The sequence below is a fragment of the Erpetoichthys calabaricus genome, chromosome 3 (assembly GCF_900747795.2).
Source record: "Erpetoichthys calabaricus chromosome 3, fErpCal1.3, whole genome shotgun sequence".
Classification (NCBI taxonomy): Eukaryota; Metazoa; Chordata; class Cladistia; order Polypteriformes; family Polypteridae; genus Erpetoichthys; species Erpetoichthys calabaricus.
In genome coordinates, this window is record NC_041396.2 from 217,549,178 (window position 1) to 217,566,677 (window position 17,500).

Consider the following 17,500-nt stretch of genomic DNA (forward strand, 5'->3'; position numbering starts at 1 on the left):
TCCAGTTGTAATATGACCAAGCTGTGCAAGCTTACTGTTAAGAATGCAACGTATAGTTGTACAGGAGAAAAGCAATCTTGCCTCAAATCAATGGCAACCTTTTGTAGGTCTATGAACTTAATTTAAACTTTAGGTTTACACGGTGCTTTGTTTCCAAAGTACCTACACTCATGAATATGTCTGTATGCGTCAGTCGCTCAATCCCTGCGCTTCGCACCGACGAAGTACTGCTTTTAAATTTTTATTAAGAAGAAAAGAAAACCTTTTTAAATTGAGGGAAAATATACCAATAACAATTTGTTAAGGATCTGTTTTTTTGTGAAGCCGCCTTTACACAGCCTCTCCGCTGTTTTATAAACGAACACCATATAAGGCCGTCCTTTCTCCTTGCTTAGCGGTTCTGTATTCTTTTATTGTTCGTTTATTACGATTGTAATAGTTATTGTGTTGCTATTTGATACTCACTTTTCTGCTCAGGTACCCATTTCCTTTATGTAGTCCTCGGATTCTCCGCTATTTTTTGTTCGTTTATTACGATTATAGTTATTTATTGATTCCCTTCTTTAGCTGACTGCCTGCTCATATAAGGCGCTCTGCTGTTTTTTTGTGAACCAGCCTTTACACAGCTTTTCCGCTTTTTAATAAACGAACGCCATATAAGGTCTTCCTTTTTCGTTGCTTTGCCAACGGAAGCAGCCTTTTTATTTAATCTACGGGTTCTCCGCTGTTTTTTTGTTCGTTTATTACGATTGTTTTAGTTCTGTTTGTATACCACGTTGTCAGTTTAGCACTCCGGTTGTAATATGACCAAGCCGTGCAAGCTTACTGTTGAGAATGCAACGTATAGTTGTGCAGGAGAAAAGCAATCTTGCCTCAAAGTTCAGTCAGTTCACGTGAGCCGCTCTCTTGTGTGATGTTGCGATGTCCACGGCTTAATTTAATGTTAGCTAAGACCCGGCACTTAAAAGTTTCTCGCTACAGCAATTTTAACTCCGTTACAAAGTGATCCAAAGTCTCATTTATACCTCGTGTCTTCTCATTAAACTTGTATGTCGCGAATATGGTATTGCAAACGGTAGCGGGAGCGTTTCTATAAACTTAATTTAAACTTACAGTTTACACCGTGCTTTCTTTCCTCAGTAGCTGCACTTATGAATATGCTTGTATGCGTCACTCGCTCGCTTCTTATTGTTTCGCTGCCTTCTCAATTGTGTAATGAATGTTTTCTTCAGCGCTCTTTGGGGCTTTTCCTTGTTTTGTACGTACTTTGTTCACAGTCAGTTCACGTGATTACGTGGGTGGCGTGATGACGCGCTACGCAAGTCCGCCTCCCACAGCCATCGAGGTGCACTCCATTACAGTATATGGACAAAAAAGAGGTTCCAGTTATAACCATTACGCGTAGAATTTCGAAATGAAACCTGCCTAACTTTTGTAAGTAAGCTGTAAGGAATGAGCCTTCCAAATTTCAGCCTTCCACCTACACGGGAAGTTGGAGAATTGGTGGTGAGTGAGTGAGTCAGTGAGTGAGTGAGGGCTTTGCCTTTTATTAGTATAGATAGGAGCTACAAAATACAAAACAAACACAGGAGATGTGAGTGAACAAAACTGGACGCAAGGAGCTGTTGCCTGATACGCTATGAGACTGGTAGCAAAATGTTATACAGTAGAGTTTTCTTTTTTTCTTAGTAAATAAGAGAAAGTATGAATTAACATATAAGAATATAGAGTACATCATATATATTTGTAACATATTTATCATATATGTGTGATATTTCAGATACGTGCTGTACCCTTATAAGGGTGGCAGTGCAATTGGTTTTGTTTGGAAAACACATGGTGCGTTAGGGCAGAAATAAGATAAGACACTAGGTGAAGATCACACAGACACAAGTATGGTTGGACATCACCAAATACGATGTACGTCGATGGATAACTGTACTACCACCAGATATATCATACTGATTTCTGTGAGTCTGTAGCTCAGCTCCACATGGCTAATTTGCACATGTAATTAGCCATATGCTGTTAAAAAATAACCTTAAAGGAACCCTCCTGCTTCCATCTCCTCATCAGGAAACACAGGACACGCTGTGAAATAATTAAAACGAAAGATTTAGTACGATTTACAAGCATTTCTTTCTTCTTGATGGAAGAAGAAAGTGTGAAGCATCTGCACAGGTACACGTGAAACAAAAAGACATTACCGCTGCTTCAGTGGAATGAGCCAGTCCCATACAGCTTCTTCGTGGCCTGGCCAATGGGCGAAGGCACCACTGGGGGAATTCTGCGAGCGCAGTGATCTATGTTTCATTTATTTATTGCTAGTTTATGGTCTTTTGTTATAATATGTTTGTGGTATTCCTTCCCTCTACATTTTTTGTTGCTTGAGACATAGCACAGTGGTTAGGATTGTGACCTCATATTCATATCACATATTTGGCCACATTAATCTGTCCAACCTAGTTGGCAGACTTTTCCATTAATCCCAGGGATGCTTTAAAGACTATTGCAGCATTATAATCCACTCAAAACTAGTTCAGTTCCTCCTACCCCACTGACTTTAAAGCTTGTCACAGAGTTCAGTGAACATTGCGAACATTTTGGCAAATTTGCCGAACTCACTGTGAAGTGAACTCCACTGTGTTCGATCATCACTATTTAGGAGTGAAATTGGTTAGTTGATACATGTTCTAGTACTTTACAATGCAATTATTAATTCTTGATGGCATGTTCAGTATACTACGGTGGGTTGGCACCCTGCCCGGGATTGGTTCCTGCCTTGTGCCCTGTGTTGGCTGGGATTGGCTCCGGCAGACCCCCGTGACCCTGTGTTCGGATTCAGCGGGTTGGAAAATGGATGGATGGATGGATGTTCAGTATAAGATTGTATTTTATGTAGCTTCAATCAACATCGTTAATAATAATGAATCTAATGTGGTTGAATTCTTTTTATATTATTTTCCGCTGGGTAGCCATCTGGATCTGGAATTTTCCTGCTTTGGAGTGAGTGTATGGTATTCTGAAATTCTGTAAATGTCCAAGGTTTATCAAGTTCTTCAGCAGAATATTGAGCTGTGGTATTTATATTTTTCAAAAAAAAACTATAGCCTGCCTCTCATCTTCTTTACACTGAGAGGAATATAAGGACACATAGTACTCCTTAAATGTGTCAGTTACCTCTTTATACTCTGATTCTATTTCCAGCTTGCATTGGTAATTTTTATTCCTGCATTGCGAACATCATGCTTTTTGAATTTGTTGAGGTAAAATGTTATTTGCATTCTTTCTATGTTCATAATGTCATGATTTCAAAATAAGTTATGATTCTTTTATCAGAAGATGAAATTCTTGCTGTAGAAGAACATTCTTAACAGCAGAGTAGGGATGTTAAGTTTATTTGCCCTTAATGTAATGACTATATTAATTTAGTGCTATAATTTAAGATTAGCTTCTAAATTGTTATGCCACAAGTATTACTTGGGAGGAGAAAACCAAAGTGCATGTGGAGGCTTTGTCAGTAGAACATTAGATGATGGTAGTGACCATTCATTCCATATAACACCCAATTTAATCTAGTTGACAGTGCCAGAGCCCAGTATATTGAAGTATTCTGTTTCAGCTGGATGCTTTTATTATCTGTTTGTAACTGTCAAAAAATGTAAATTAATTAGTTTTTTAATATTGTAGTTGCATAGGTGTTTTTAAATGATGAAACCTTTTAACCATATTTATCCATTTGTATTATATGTTTATGCTTGATTTGTCAGACAAGTCTTTATTTTACAGTAGTGTACATCTTTGAATTTTTTACTACACATTTTGCACCTCTGTTAGCTCACTTGAAACATTAATTTATGAAGTTGCACATGAGCATTACTCTGATTAAAATCCCAGCCTCCCTGTCATAGCTGCCACAAATCTGTCATTGTCAAATATAAATGAAGGTTATGTTATACCCCATTCTCCACTGTGAAATAGTTTCAGCCATCTGTCAAGCTGATACACTCTCATTTAAATTATACTGTGTATTGTTTCAAGCTGAACATTTGCTGATGCCTGTATTTTGCAATTTAATTTTTGGATAAACGTAAGTGTGGTTCTGTCTCGCTTGAATTTTTTTTTATATAAATACAATGGCTTGTTCATGTTGTAGAAGTATTTGGCTCTGGAGAAGTTTTTTTGTAAAATTATTTTTAATAGTCAGAATGCATTGTTTGTTAAGCTTAAAATTATTGGATTAGTCTCTTGTAATGTATGACTTCATCTTCTTTTTAAGCAGCCAGGGCTATGAAAGTCAGGGAAAATCGCTAACCATGTCTTTGTGTTGTTGAGAGTGATTACCTTTACACACTTTTTTTCTTCTACAACCTCAAATATTTCTTTGATTAGTGTACATTCTGGTTACACAGGAAACATCTTTTTGATTTTTGGTACTGATGTAAAAATAATAAGCAGCTTCAACTTCCTGGCTGCTTTTTCCTCTAGTAATCTTGGTCCAGCCATGTAACTTTGTTCTTTAAGTTGATACACCAATGCATCTGTTTCTTCACACAAATACAAAAATTTGGCATGTCTTCCAAAGTGCATACAGATGTACAATAGATTGTTTCATGAGTGGATTTAAATCAGTTTGGTACAGCAATTGCTCAGATTTTGGTTGCAAGCCATTACAGATGGTGGTAAAGACAACACAACACATTACTGAATAAGCGAGCTGAGTGACAGATGCTTATAAGTGGGCAGAGTATTTGACAGAGGGGGAGAGCTGGGTACGTATTGATAAGTTTACTGTTAACTATTGGTTGTTTTTTTAATGCGTTAAGGAGGATATAACATTTGGGGAAGTAGTTGCGTCGTTGTTTTCAGTTTCCCTGCCCAACCAAATTGAAATCTCAAAGCTGCCCTCATCACATGGGTGTTTGCTGGAAATGATGCATAACACTAATATGTTTCTTAATAAAAAGGAAAAAGTGAAGCAGACTTCTTGTGCAAGATCCTTGTTTTAATGAATGGAAGGGTTATAATTTACTAATCTCAGAGTACAACTAAGAGGGCAAACCATTGAAAGCTGCATTTGGAAGAAGTCAAGTTTCATTGGTTTTTTTATAGGACAGTAGATGATCATCAGTAAATATCATATACATTGGAGAACCTACAGTATTATGAGATTTTAAGTGTATATATTTGTGTACCACTTTTATACTTTTAAGTGTAGCAAATACCACCAATTTGTTTCTTCTCACTCTGTTGTGTCTGCTTATGTCTCTCTGAAAAATAAGTGTGTCCTTAAGGCTATGTAACTTCATAAAATGCTGCAGTCTTAGTAGTCTATGACTAAAAAAAATGATAGCTGTCAGCTCAAATACACACTTTAAAATCAGCCTGTTATTTTTTGCAAAATATTTCTATTCTATAAAGTTTACTTGAAAGATTTTTTTTCTGTTTAATTTTCTTTTCCAGTATTTACTTTTCCTGTCAAAATTCATATGACTGTTGAACTGTTGGATTCTTTAAACTCTTTACAGGTGTTTCTGAGAAGACCAAGAAACTGCCCTGTCTGGGTTGATATTATTTCATGCAAAGTACAAAGTTTTTGATAATTATATTTATTTTCCTTGCTTTATGAATTCAACCTACACAGTCTAATAATACAATGCATTTATAGGATCCTTAAGGAATACTTGATTAAGTATAGCAACTTCTGCTCCACACCTCAGTAACATCATCACTTTCATGTCAAGTAAAGTAAAGCAAAGGCATAAAAAGGGAAAGTCATCTTATTTAAGTGATTAATGGCGTAAACAATCCTGGTACACCTGGGCATCACTAGGCTTTTCAAGTAAAAACTATTTAGGGAGTTGCACATCAAATGCATATTTATGAGTTGAAGCACTTAGCTTACAATGAACAGGCCTCTGGTGTTTGAAAGTACAGTTTTTGAAATATTCAAAGTTGCATGGGCATAAATCTGGTGACCATGCCAGCCACCCCACATCTCCCCTTAAAGAGTTCAAATGCCCAAGGAACATATCCCTCAACACTGTGAGTGAACTGTGGACCCATCCTGTTGAAACCACACATGTTCTGTCCTAGGTCTGTCAGGTGATTTTCTTTTCAGTGTTCACCCAGTTGCCTGAAGGTTAGAAAGCCTTAGCAAAATCGTTTTCCGATCTGGTACGGATGCATTTCGACCAAGCGCGAAGCATGTACTGAATGCTCTCTGTGTCGATATCACAGAATGGTTGTTCTCATAATGTGCTTGAACAACAAACCCCTGATGTTCACCTGTCCAACTCATGATGGGTACTGAAAATGGTAGAGCCTAACCTACTGAATGAGACCTACCCACCTCTCTACTCCTACTACATCCTGCACAGTTCTCCCTCGAAATGTGGGAGATCTTTATGCCCCACCCCTGTATATATACACACATATACATAATATGTGTATATACATGTCTTCTCTTCCACCTGATTTTGTAGGTGCCAAGTTTGGAATCAAAGAGGCAAATGTACACCTGCATGCCTTGTCACGGAGGCAAAACTTGTTTTAAATCCAGAAACACTGGTGTTAATTTTCAAAAGGGAACCTGTTAACAACCAATGCCAATCACTAATAACATTTTTCTATGAGAGAGACTGTTAAGACTGGTTAAATTTAATTTATTCTACATTGGTTCAATGATTTAACAGTAAATACATCCTGTAGAATTAGAACTGCCTACATTAGAGAATTACCAGACAGCCAAATGTTTATTCAACTATCATAATGTTAAGAATGCTGTAGTCTCAGTTATCAATGGTTTAATCAACTGCAACATAAAATAGATTATCCTGTCACAAATCTTTTGAAGAACAGTGTTCTTTAAAGACAAGGGACAAAAAGAGTTTGACAAAGACTGTTTTCATTTTTAGGCAGCGAATGCTTAATAAGGAACGAATGCATTATCTTCATTTTTTTTAGCGCTTTGTCAAACTCCACACATACAGTAGCTTAAAAATCCTCCACAAACTGACATCTTGTATCTGACAATTTTGTTGTTTCCTCTATTGTTACCAGAAGGGGAAACCTCATTAAATTTAATTTCTCCTTGTTCTTAAAGTGGGTTTTAGACTTGATGTGGTCATTGCAAGTATCTTGTCCAGTTTATGGTATGTTGGAAAAAACTTGCAAGAAAAGTTGTCTACATTCATAAAAGTCACTCAGATATTGTTTTGCCCCAAATTTTGCAGTGAAGCTTCTGTTTCTTAGTTTTTTATACTTTGTTGAGGTATCTGATTCTACTTGCTTAAACATTTTTCCCTGTCTCATGCAGGAACCTAATTCAGATGCCTTTGCTAATGAGAAAACATGCATAAACACAATTGCAAACAGACAGACATGACCGGATTTATATGAAAAATTACATTTGCTTGAAAGACAACAAACTAGTATCTGGATGATATAGTAAACAGATTACTCAAAAAGCTTAATAATTTTTGAAGTTTTGTAATAACCACCCCTCCCATCTCAAAATTCAGTACATTTCTATGGTTAAGTCTAAAATTCGTTTTTATGTATTCATTCTGTGATTCTGTCCGTGTTCTCTGCATTGTGGAAATCAAAGGGCTTCACATTGACAAATTCAAGGAAAGCCATCAAAAGTGCCACTTGTTTTCCCTTTCGTAATTCAGACATGATTCAAAGAGCAGGATGAGGGGGCTCCCCTTGGTAAAGCAAGCACAGTTGGTGGGCTAGGGGTGTGTCACATGTGACAATGAATCTGAGATAATTTGATTACACTAGATTTTTTTTTTTTAATAAATGCAAAGTCTTGTGTTTTTGAGAAAGCCAATACTGTTGTCCACCTGCATATTATCGTTAAGTTTGCAGTGCTAGTTAATGGTCAGCACTATGTGCTTTCTGAAGTTAAAAAGCAAAGAAAAGAAAAAAAAAACTGCAAATTTAACCAAAGGAGTAAAGCCATAACTGAACAGTGTGATGATTTTTTTTTTCTGTATACCTGATGGAGATGCTGTTTTTCAAAATTTGATGACAAGAGAACAGGACAGTGGTTTTGAGTGAGTAAAAATAATTAGTAAGTTTTGTGGGTTTTTTTTTTCATTTATTTGTTGACATTTATTTAAGTGCACTGTATACTGAGGCAGTACTAATTGTAGGCCTTGATGCTAATGGAGAGCCAAGATTTTTAGCACGTTTTAGGTTTTAATAAATCAGCTTGAATTCACCTTTGTTTGATGGAGTTTTGCTGCAGTTTCTTTCACACTAACACCACCAAGGAATAAATGTAGCATGTTCAGTAGTAAAACACCTCAAGTGAACTAATAGTATTAGCCCCTAGTAACGCATTGTATAAAGAAAACTACTTGTTTACGTGGTATTTATGATACATCCGATTAATCAATGGCACTACAACTGAGTCCCATTGACTTACAAAATTTCCCAGGCAAAGTTGGGGCAGCTAATGTGTGTGTGTCTGTGTATGATTGTTGACATCTGTAAATACATTGAACAACATTGGCTATAACACACAGAGAAAAGCAATACATGTACAGCAAGATTACAGCTGATTATACACAGCTGAGACAAAAATGCATGGTGTCCCCCAGACAGACTTCATAGCTCTGTAGTTGTTTCTTTTTAAAATGTTTAACTTATTATAATAAATGTGTGTGTATATTTATGGTAGTAAACAATAAAAAATATTAGTACTACATATATGTTATGTATATATTTCTGTTATATAATGCTGTTATGTGCAATAATTTATTTTACTACATTTACTTAAGCCTAGTTGATCAGTAAACAGGTAAACTAGCACCACCTACAGTATAAAATAAAAAACCTATACATATAAAATTCTGCAAACATTTTTAAAAGGCATTAATTTAGAGAAAGAGAGAGAGTGGTGTGGTGTGATGTGATGCGATGCTAGGTTCTCTTTACACCTGGAATTAACATGTGTCACCATTGTTTGGATAGAGATCAGATTTCATTGTCCCTGCAATTGATTTTGTGGTTGTTCTATTTGAACTGAAATTGCAATTACATTTATACTTGGATAGTGACCACTTCTGAATTGTACTAGATTAGATAAACCTTATTAATAGTGAAATTCAAATGCATCCATAGGCAAAACATAAAATCAAAAATATAGATTAAATAGATAGATAAAAATAAACTTAACAAGTACATTGGGTGGAAGCATTGAATTGCCTGATAGCAGGGAGAAGGAAACACCCCCAGAGTCACTTCTTAGCACACCTTGGAGGAATGGGCTTGTGGCTAAAAGTGCTCCAAGAGACCACCTTTTGGAGAGGAGGGAGGTAATTTTTCATGATTGCATCCTATTTTACTATCATCCTCCTTTCCACAACAGCTTCAGGCGTGTCCAGGGTTCACTCTGTGATGGAGACGTATTTCTTGAGAAATCTGTTTAGGCATTGTGCTTCTTTTGTACTCTGGTTGCTTACTCGGGAGACTGCAGCGTAAAACGCCACACTGGCTATTATGGACTAATAGAACATTTCCAGTATCTTGCTGCACACATCAAGAGACCCAAGTCTCCGTATCAAGTGTAGTCTGATCTGGCCCTTCTTGTACAGTGCCACTCTGTTGTCTGTGCCACTCTGTTTATGTGACTCCCCAGGTACTTGTTACTCTGTTCTACTTCCACATCTTCCCCCTGTTGGACTTTTAAGTCCATGATCTAGGAGATTGTGGGAGTATCAAGATTCAAAGCCTTGAGTTAAGAGCATTCTCCACAACTACATGTGTTTGATAGGCAAATTGCAGAAGTTCCTGATGTTCTAAAACAAGGTGTCATAGTGATTTTAGGACTAGCCTCTCAAAGGTCTTCATGAAGTATGAAGTAAGAGCAACTGGTCTGAAGTACTTGAGACCACAGGAATGCCGTTTGTTTGGCATGACACTGAGATCACACTGGATGTTTTCTACAGCTGGGCAACCTACTGCAAATTCAGGGAAAGAGAACAGGTTGGCAAATGTTTTCAGCACCCAGGGGCCGATTTCATCCAGCCCTCAAACCTTGTTTATACTGAGTTTCCCCAGCTAACCCCACATTTGATCAGCAGACACACACAATCCATGGAGTTTAGTAGAGTTGGAGACCACAACTGTGATGTCAGGTTGTGCAGAGTACAGATGGCAGTTGGAATTTCAGAACCTCCTCAGCTTGCACACAGAGGCTAGCAGTATTTGGGGAGGGCTGTTCTGACAAGAATAACTCAAACCTGTTGAAGAACTGGTTCAGTTCATTAGCTTTACCCTTGTTCCCTTCCTCCACATGTTTAATTGCCTTCTTGTAGCCAGTGATAGTCCTCATCCCATTCTACAGTAGCTTTGTGTTGTTTTGTTATAACTCATGCTCAGGTCTGTCTTTGTAGTGGGCTTTCCCCTCATGGAACTCCTTCTTTGGTTCTGACTGCACTCTCTCTTGATTTCATCCTTATTTCCAGACCTGAAGGCTCTCTTCTTCATATTCAATAGGTCTTTCAGTTCTTTTGTTATCCATGGTTTGTTGTTGGCAACACTGCACTGTCTTTGTAGGGACTGTTATCCAGGCAAAACTTGATGTAGTCTGTGATAGAGTGGATCAGTTCCTCAGTGTTTTGACCGTGTGACTCACAAAGCACCTCCCAGTCATTGCCCTTAAAGGCATCCTTCAGAGCCTCCACAGCCTCATTTGTCCATACCTGCACCTCTGGACAGTGGGTTTATATGCAGGCATGAGCTGTACCTAATTATGCTCTGATTGGTTTAAAGGTGGCAAGGTTAAATACCTCTTTAACATTGGCATATCACAAGTCCAGGGTCCTGTTTTCTCTTGTTGTGCAGCCCACAAACTGATTACAATTGGTGAATGTTTTAAGTAATCACAGTCTGATCAACAGTACATTTACACCTGTTTTATAATGTGGTCAAATGGTATCCAGTTGTTGAATTACTGAAAACAAGTGTTAATACCAGCCGTTAATTTGAACATTGGCGATAATAATTTAACAGTTTTCACATCCAGTGCTTTCAACAAGTGTGAAAGTAAGTTTACTTTTCAAAAATAGCTATTGTGGATTTTTAAATAAAATCCCAATTTTTTTTTTAATAGTAATTGTATAAATAATGCTTTAAATATTCTGCTCATACTTTGTTTTTCCCATAGTTGAATTTTATACTGTCTTTTGAAGCATCTACAAATGTAAATTTAGTTTCATCTTTTTTGTAGGTTTTCCCCAGAAATGCTTACCACACACTGATTTGTCATACTTTCTTTTTCTTGTGGTTTTTCTGACAAAGAATTAGTCAGGCTTCTTGATTCTTATGAAAGGCATTTGGGTAAAAGTGACACTCTCCCACTCTTCATACATGCTAATTGTACTTTTACTATGCCATGATTTATTAATGTTTTGTCAGTATTAATTTCCTAATTTTAAAAAGTGTGCTTTTCACAGCCTTTTAATATCACTCTAGATAATAAGAATCACAATAAGATAATAACAAGAATAACCATTTTCTTTTATCTTACTGAGTAGAGACCAGAGGCAATTTCATCTATTTCCTCTATAGTTTGTATGGAGTAGCTGTTTAAAAGAGTGCTGGCATGCTGTTTGCAGAAATTTTGTTATTGTTGTTATAATTTACAAGCTTTTGACATTGGAGTAACATTTCAAGTTGTATTGTTTTACTATCTAAACATGTTTTAGTTGGGGGTAATTGGTAAAGATGCTGGATTTTAAACTAGTGTGTGTGTTTGGGTCTGTCTGGGGTCCAGGAGTAGTTTGTGTGTTCGACTTATAACTATGTCTTCTTTTCAACTAAGTATTGGAAGAAACTTTTGTATTGTGGTGTTCAGCCCGGAAACAGACAGACATAGGACACACCATTCCAAAAAGCACATGTTTTTATTTTTCTTCCTTAGCACACAATGCACAATTCCCTCACAATTGCTCTCTCCCTTCTTTACTTTTCCTTTCTTTATTTGTTCTGCCGCCACCACTCCTTTCCTTGCAAGCTCTGTCCTCCAGCTCCCGACTCTGGCTCTCAGAATGGAGTGAGGCAACCAGTGCTCCAGGTGCTCCCCGATCGTCTTCCAGCAGCACTTCCGGGTGTAGCGGAAGTGCTGCACGGGAACCCAGATCCTCTTCTGGCAGCACTTCTGGCTGTGGCAGAAGTGCTGCAATCCAAAGTTCCAGAGCTGTCCAGGCGCCCCCTGTCGGTGGTCACAGGCTCCAGCAGGGTTGAGCTTCCAACCTCATCCTTGGGGGCTGCCTTCTCATGTTCTGGGGGAGGTACTAGTGTTGAAATGTCCTCTCCCCTTGTCCACTCATCAAAAGGGTGTCCTGACCGATTGTCTGTCTTAATCAAATTACTGTATTGCAATCCTTACCTCTTCTATTTTTCTCAGTAGCTCTTCGTTACTCATTTCTTCTGCCTACATTATTCTTTGTTTTCTCCCAAACTATATCATGTGTTCTTCCATGTTTATTATCTACTTTCTGTACTGCTTTACTCTATTAAGTAAATGCTAGTGCTTTTATCATCAACTTTTTCAGTTCTTTATTCAGCCTGCTGATAAGCAGACCATTTTACTTTTTCTAATAAGCATCTTTGGTCATCGCAATCCTCAGTTTAACTTCTTTCTCACAATTACCATCTTCTGTTATGTTCACAAAATGTATAAATTGATACACTTGTTCTAATACATTTCCATTAGCTCTTTCTGGAAGTTCATCGTATGCGTTTTTTGCAATCTTCATAACTTCTGTCTTCTTTACACTAATTTTTATTCTGAAGTTCTCCACTGTAGCATTGAGAGAGCCCAGCATCTTTTATAGCCTATTTCTTGTACTTGCTATTATCTATTTCTATTTTGTCATCTGCAGATTTAATAATCTTCATTATTTGTCCACCAAACTTTATTTATGTATCCATAGTCTATAGTGAAGATGTCATGAAATAAATCTGATCCAAGGCCATATTCTTACAATAAATACTTTTGGTACAAGGCCTGCCTTTGCCTGCTTCCCACAAACCCCAAAACTATACACTGACATACTTTCTCATTCACTCATGGACAGTCATTCAGTCACCCAGTAATGCACACAAGAAACATGTTAAATCTGTTCAAAACTGTCAAACTTATATCTGCAGAAGATATAGAATCATCAAGCGTGTGCTTTGTGGAATTAATTTTGCTGTAATAATTCTAAATGAGTTTTTAATTATTTAAATTTTTTTTTCTTGGAAATCTATGATTTTTTTTTTTCAGTCACATAATTTTTACAGTTTAGCTAGCAAGTAAGATTCAAAATTTACATGTTAAGTCATGGATCAGAATAAATTAACTAGCAAAAATGGCTTTGTTAAAAATTAAAAGTATATTTTAAAGGCCGTCATTCTGAAAAGTTTATCCTGTTTGTCTGATCTACAGTGAAACAGTTGCTATCATAAAAGCCTGCAATCTGAGGTGCCATTATCTTAAGATGCATGGGATTTCCTTGAACTCTTGTCCACTACAGTCAAAGAGTTTTGAGCACCTTCTCCTTTGCTGTAATTGCTCCTGTGGAGTAATTTGTGCCCTTTGCTTTTGTCCCACTTTTAGGCATGGTCTTTGCTCATGCCTGATTTTATGGATGTCTCATATTCATATATTCTGTTTAATTTTAACATAATTAGAAAAAATGCATTGGAGGATGGCTTATGGATAGATGAAACTTGCATGTGTTCCAGACCCTCCAATTGCTGATTTTACCAGAAGTACTTCACTTTCATTTGCTTACATTTAACCATGAGCAGTCATGGTGAAATAAAGCAATCTTGCCTAACTCCTCTTCCATTGATTTAAAGGTTGGTTTATTATTATTATTATTTTTTTTTTACCAGATTGTACTTTTGCTATGAGTCCTATTTGCTGATATTGGTTTTTATTCTTTAGAATCTATTGTTATGTATATTATGATGTTTATCAGTTTGATTAAATTTCGTTTAAAAAAGCCTTCTCACAATCAACAAGACAGAGACAAAAATGTTGTCCACACTCAATACTTCACTCACTAATGATTCTCAACATTGTTATTATATTTCTTGTTTCAGTACTACTTCTGAATCCAAATTGGTCTTTACTGATGAATATTTCCACTTTATTCTCTATTCTAGATTTTTTTTCTCTTTTACTTCAATGGATCTTTTCACCCCTGAGACATCAAACTGATAGTGAGGTGGTCCACACACTTTACCACATTTTGTTTCTTTTCCAAAAGTATTGAGATCAGGCCATATTCTTGTTTTGAATATATTACAAAGGTTCACTAATTCATTATGTCTTTCTGTTCCTGTAAGTTTTTTGGATTTTCAACTGGAATTCCATCAATTTCTTCTGCCTTCCTTTCCTTCATATCCTTAAGAGCTTCAGTTACTACTTGTTACAGCATATCTGGTTTTAATTAGTCTTTATTAAACTCGTCTTAATTTTCCACATTGATTTCTTGAGGTTATTCATTATTTCCTTTAGGGTTGGGCAATATGGAAAAATGTCTTATCACAATTTTTTTCATATCAGTCAATATATCAAATCATGATTTCTGTCAAGCGTAACGGTTTCTTTTTACTCCTATGCGAGATGTGAAGATGTTATAAGCTTTATTTTTGTTTAAAAATTATTTATTTTCTGTCACATGTTGAACATGATACTGTAAATGTACTGTAGAACATTATATTGTATCACTTTAGATTAGGTGTCCCTAATTATGCGCTACTTACCAGGTAATTACCTGTATAATTACAGAGTAACTAGGTCGTGAGAAGTCAAGCAAAATTACACTTTTTATTTGCTAACTAAAAAGATTACAATAGCAAGCTTTCGGGTAAACTCTGGTCCCTTCTTCAGGCAAGATGTAATGAAGTATCTAGAAAACATAGAACTGTAAAGTAAAAATGCAAGGCTCAGAAAAGCAATTGAAAGGTCAAAAGAGAAATCAAAAATAAATTGTTAGTGAGGCCAAAAAGACAGCAAGCAATTTTTTTATCACTATTCCTGTAAAAAGATGATAGAATTAGATGATTTTTAGAAACCTTGGGGTCATAGAAGGAGGAACCATTGAAAGAGAGAAGGAAATATCAAATTAACTGAACAGATATTTCTCTCAAATGTTTGTAAAGCAAGAAAGAAATCAAATGCCCCATGCAGAAGTAAGAGGAAGCTCCAAGTTTGTATATTTTAAAATAGAGTTAGATGTGCTTCAAGCCCTCAATACACTGAAAACTAATAAAACCCTAGACACTGTGGGATTTTTACTAATAGTAGTTAAAGAAATAAAGACATAATTTATAAACGCTTATTAAGCGTATTTGAGCAGTCGATTGTGAAAGAAGTATTTGAAGACTGAAAATTTGCAAACGTGACTTCAGTCTTCAAGAAAGGAGACAGAATAAATCCTTGTAATTCTAGACCAATAAGTTTTATTTCTGTACCATGCAAAATTATGGAAAATATTTAAAAATATTACTAAATAATAGCCACTTGGAAAATGGTGTTTAATGTAGAAAAGTGCAAATTGCTATATGTGGGCAAAAGGTACATTGATTTTAAACACAAGATGAGAGAAACTGAACTAAAGGAAGCAACCTCCGAGTACGATTTAGGAGTTTACTTTGACAAAACATTTTCATCATCTTAGCAATGTTCTGAAGCTATTAAAAAGGCAAATAAAATGTTAATTTATATTTAACAGATTTTACAATATAACCTAACATTATGTTCAAACTATATAATGTGCTAGAGACCCCACATCTGTGTATTGTGTGCAGTTCTGGTCACCATGTTACAAGAAAGACATAGCAGCACTTGCAGCTGTGTAGAGGAGATCAATCAAGTGTATCTCATAACGTAAGGACATGTTCTACTAAACAGACTTTGAGAATTAAACCTTTATAGCCTTGAGCAGAGGGGATGCATGGGGCCTTATCCAGGTCTTCAAAATTCTCAAAGACATTGATAAAGTACATCTGGCAGAGTTCTTTCAACTTAACACTGAATCACATACTCCAGAACACCAGTGGAAATTAAGGGAAGTGCATTTAGAACTGAATCTAGGGGGTACTTATTTAGTCAAAGAGCTGTTAGAATGTCTGGAACAAACCACAGAGATATATATGAAGCAGAAATCTTGACAACCTGTAAGAAATATTTGGATTAAATACTGGGACAGCTTAGCAATCAGCTAAACAAACAAGCCTGATTAATTGAATGCTCTCCTATCATTTGTCAGCTGTCTTATCTTCTTATTTTATAATGTTTATGAGCATAGGAAATGCTGGGTTTGTGTCTGGGCAGTTTGTATTTTGAGTCCAGTGTTCTTAACAGCTTCATGAATTCTTATTACTTTATGGTATACATACAGTAGGATCTTTACAGTATTGACATTCTCAGGAGGGCAAGGATATTTTGATGGAAATAGACCCATTTCAATTGTCCAGCGTAGATTTACTTTTACTGTTAATCTGAAAATAAAAAGAAAAAAATCAGTGAAATAACATCTCCCTATTATAATCTAGCATTTTAAGGATCTACAGATTTTTATTTCATTATTTTATATTTTATTTTTCTATTACTAACCTCTTTTCACAAAATAACATGATTGAATATTTGACTTCCAGTAGTCTTAACAAATTTAAAAGATTACCAGGACAATGTATTTATATTTGTTAATTCAAAATGAATGTGCTAAATGTTGAATATCAATGATTATAATTAGGAAACTTAATTCACTTGCTAAGCAAATGAAAATAAAATTTTCACTGAAGAATACAAGTAAGTTTTCTGTTTTTATTTCTGCTTATTGCCTTTCAGTATAAGATTGGAGGCCATTTGAAATGGATAGATAAGGGCTTACACTACACAAACATCTCACTTCTGGTGTAATTTGAATTATTAGTTACATGACCACTGACAAAGTACGGTTATTTTTAGGGTGCAACTGAAGTAGACTTTCTTCTGTATTTTGAGTAATTAATTGAATAATTATTTTTTTTTACTTTGCTTTCCTTCAATCTGTATGCATTATTGCCATTGTTAACGGCCAATGGATGTTTCAAGCTTTTCTGCAGCCATTTTCATTGTCTGGAAAGTCTGAATTGGCACAATGTGATCTTATATGGGTGGGTGTATTTGTGTCCTCTGATGGACTGGCATGCATCAGAGATTATGTTTTAGCTAACCTTAACTGGATATGCAGAGTTCAAAGGTAGCATGGTCATTTGGTGTAATTAGTCATATAATACTCATACAATATTGCCATGTTTTTAGGTAGTATTCAAGGAGCAACAATAGTGGATGCGTTGGATACCCTGTACATCATGGATATGCAAGATGAGTTTAAAGCAGCTACAGAGTGGATTGAGAAGAATTTGGACTTTAATGTGGTGAGTCTTGTCTTTTGTATAATTAATAATATTGCTACTGTTAACTTGGTTTGTAGTATTT

General features: G+C 36.0%; 1 protein-coding gene across 1 annotated transcript in view; it reads left to right on the forward strand.

Annotated features, from left to right (window-relative positions):
• Positions 1-17,500, forward strand: part of man1a1 (mannosidase, alpha, class 1A, member 1) — a 495,681-nt gene that overhangs the window by 136,812 nt on the left and 341,369 nt on the right. The window contains exon 3 of the mRNA XM_051925338.1: positions 17,324-17,439. Within this exon, the coding sequence (XP_051781298.1) occupies positions 17,324-17,439 (116 nt within the window). The remainder of the gene's footprint in view (positions 1-17,323; positions 17,440-17,500) is intronic.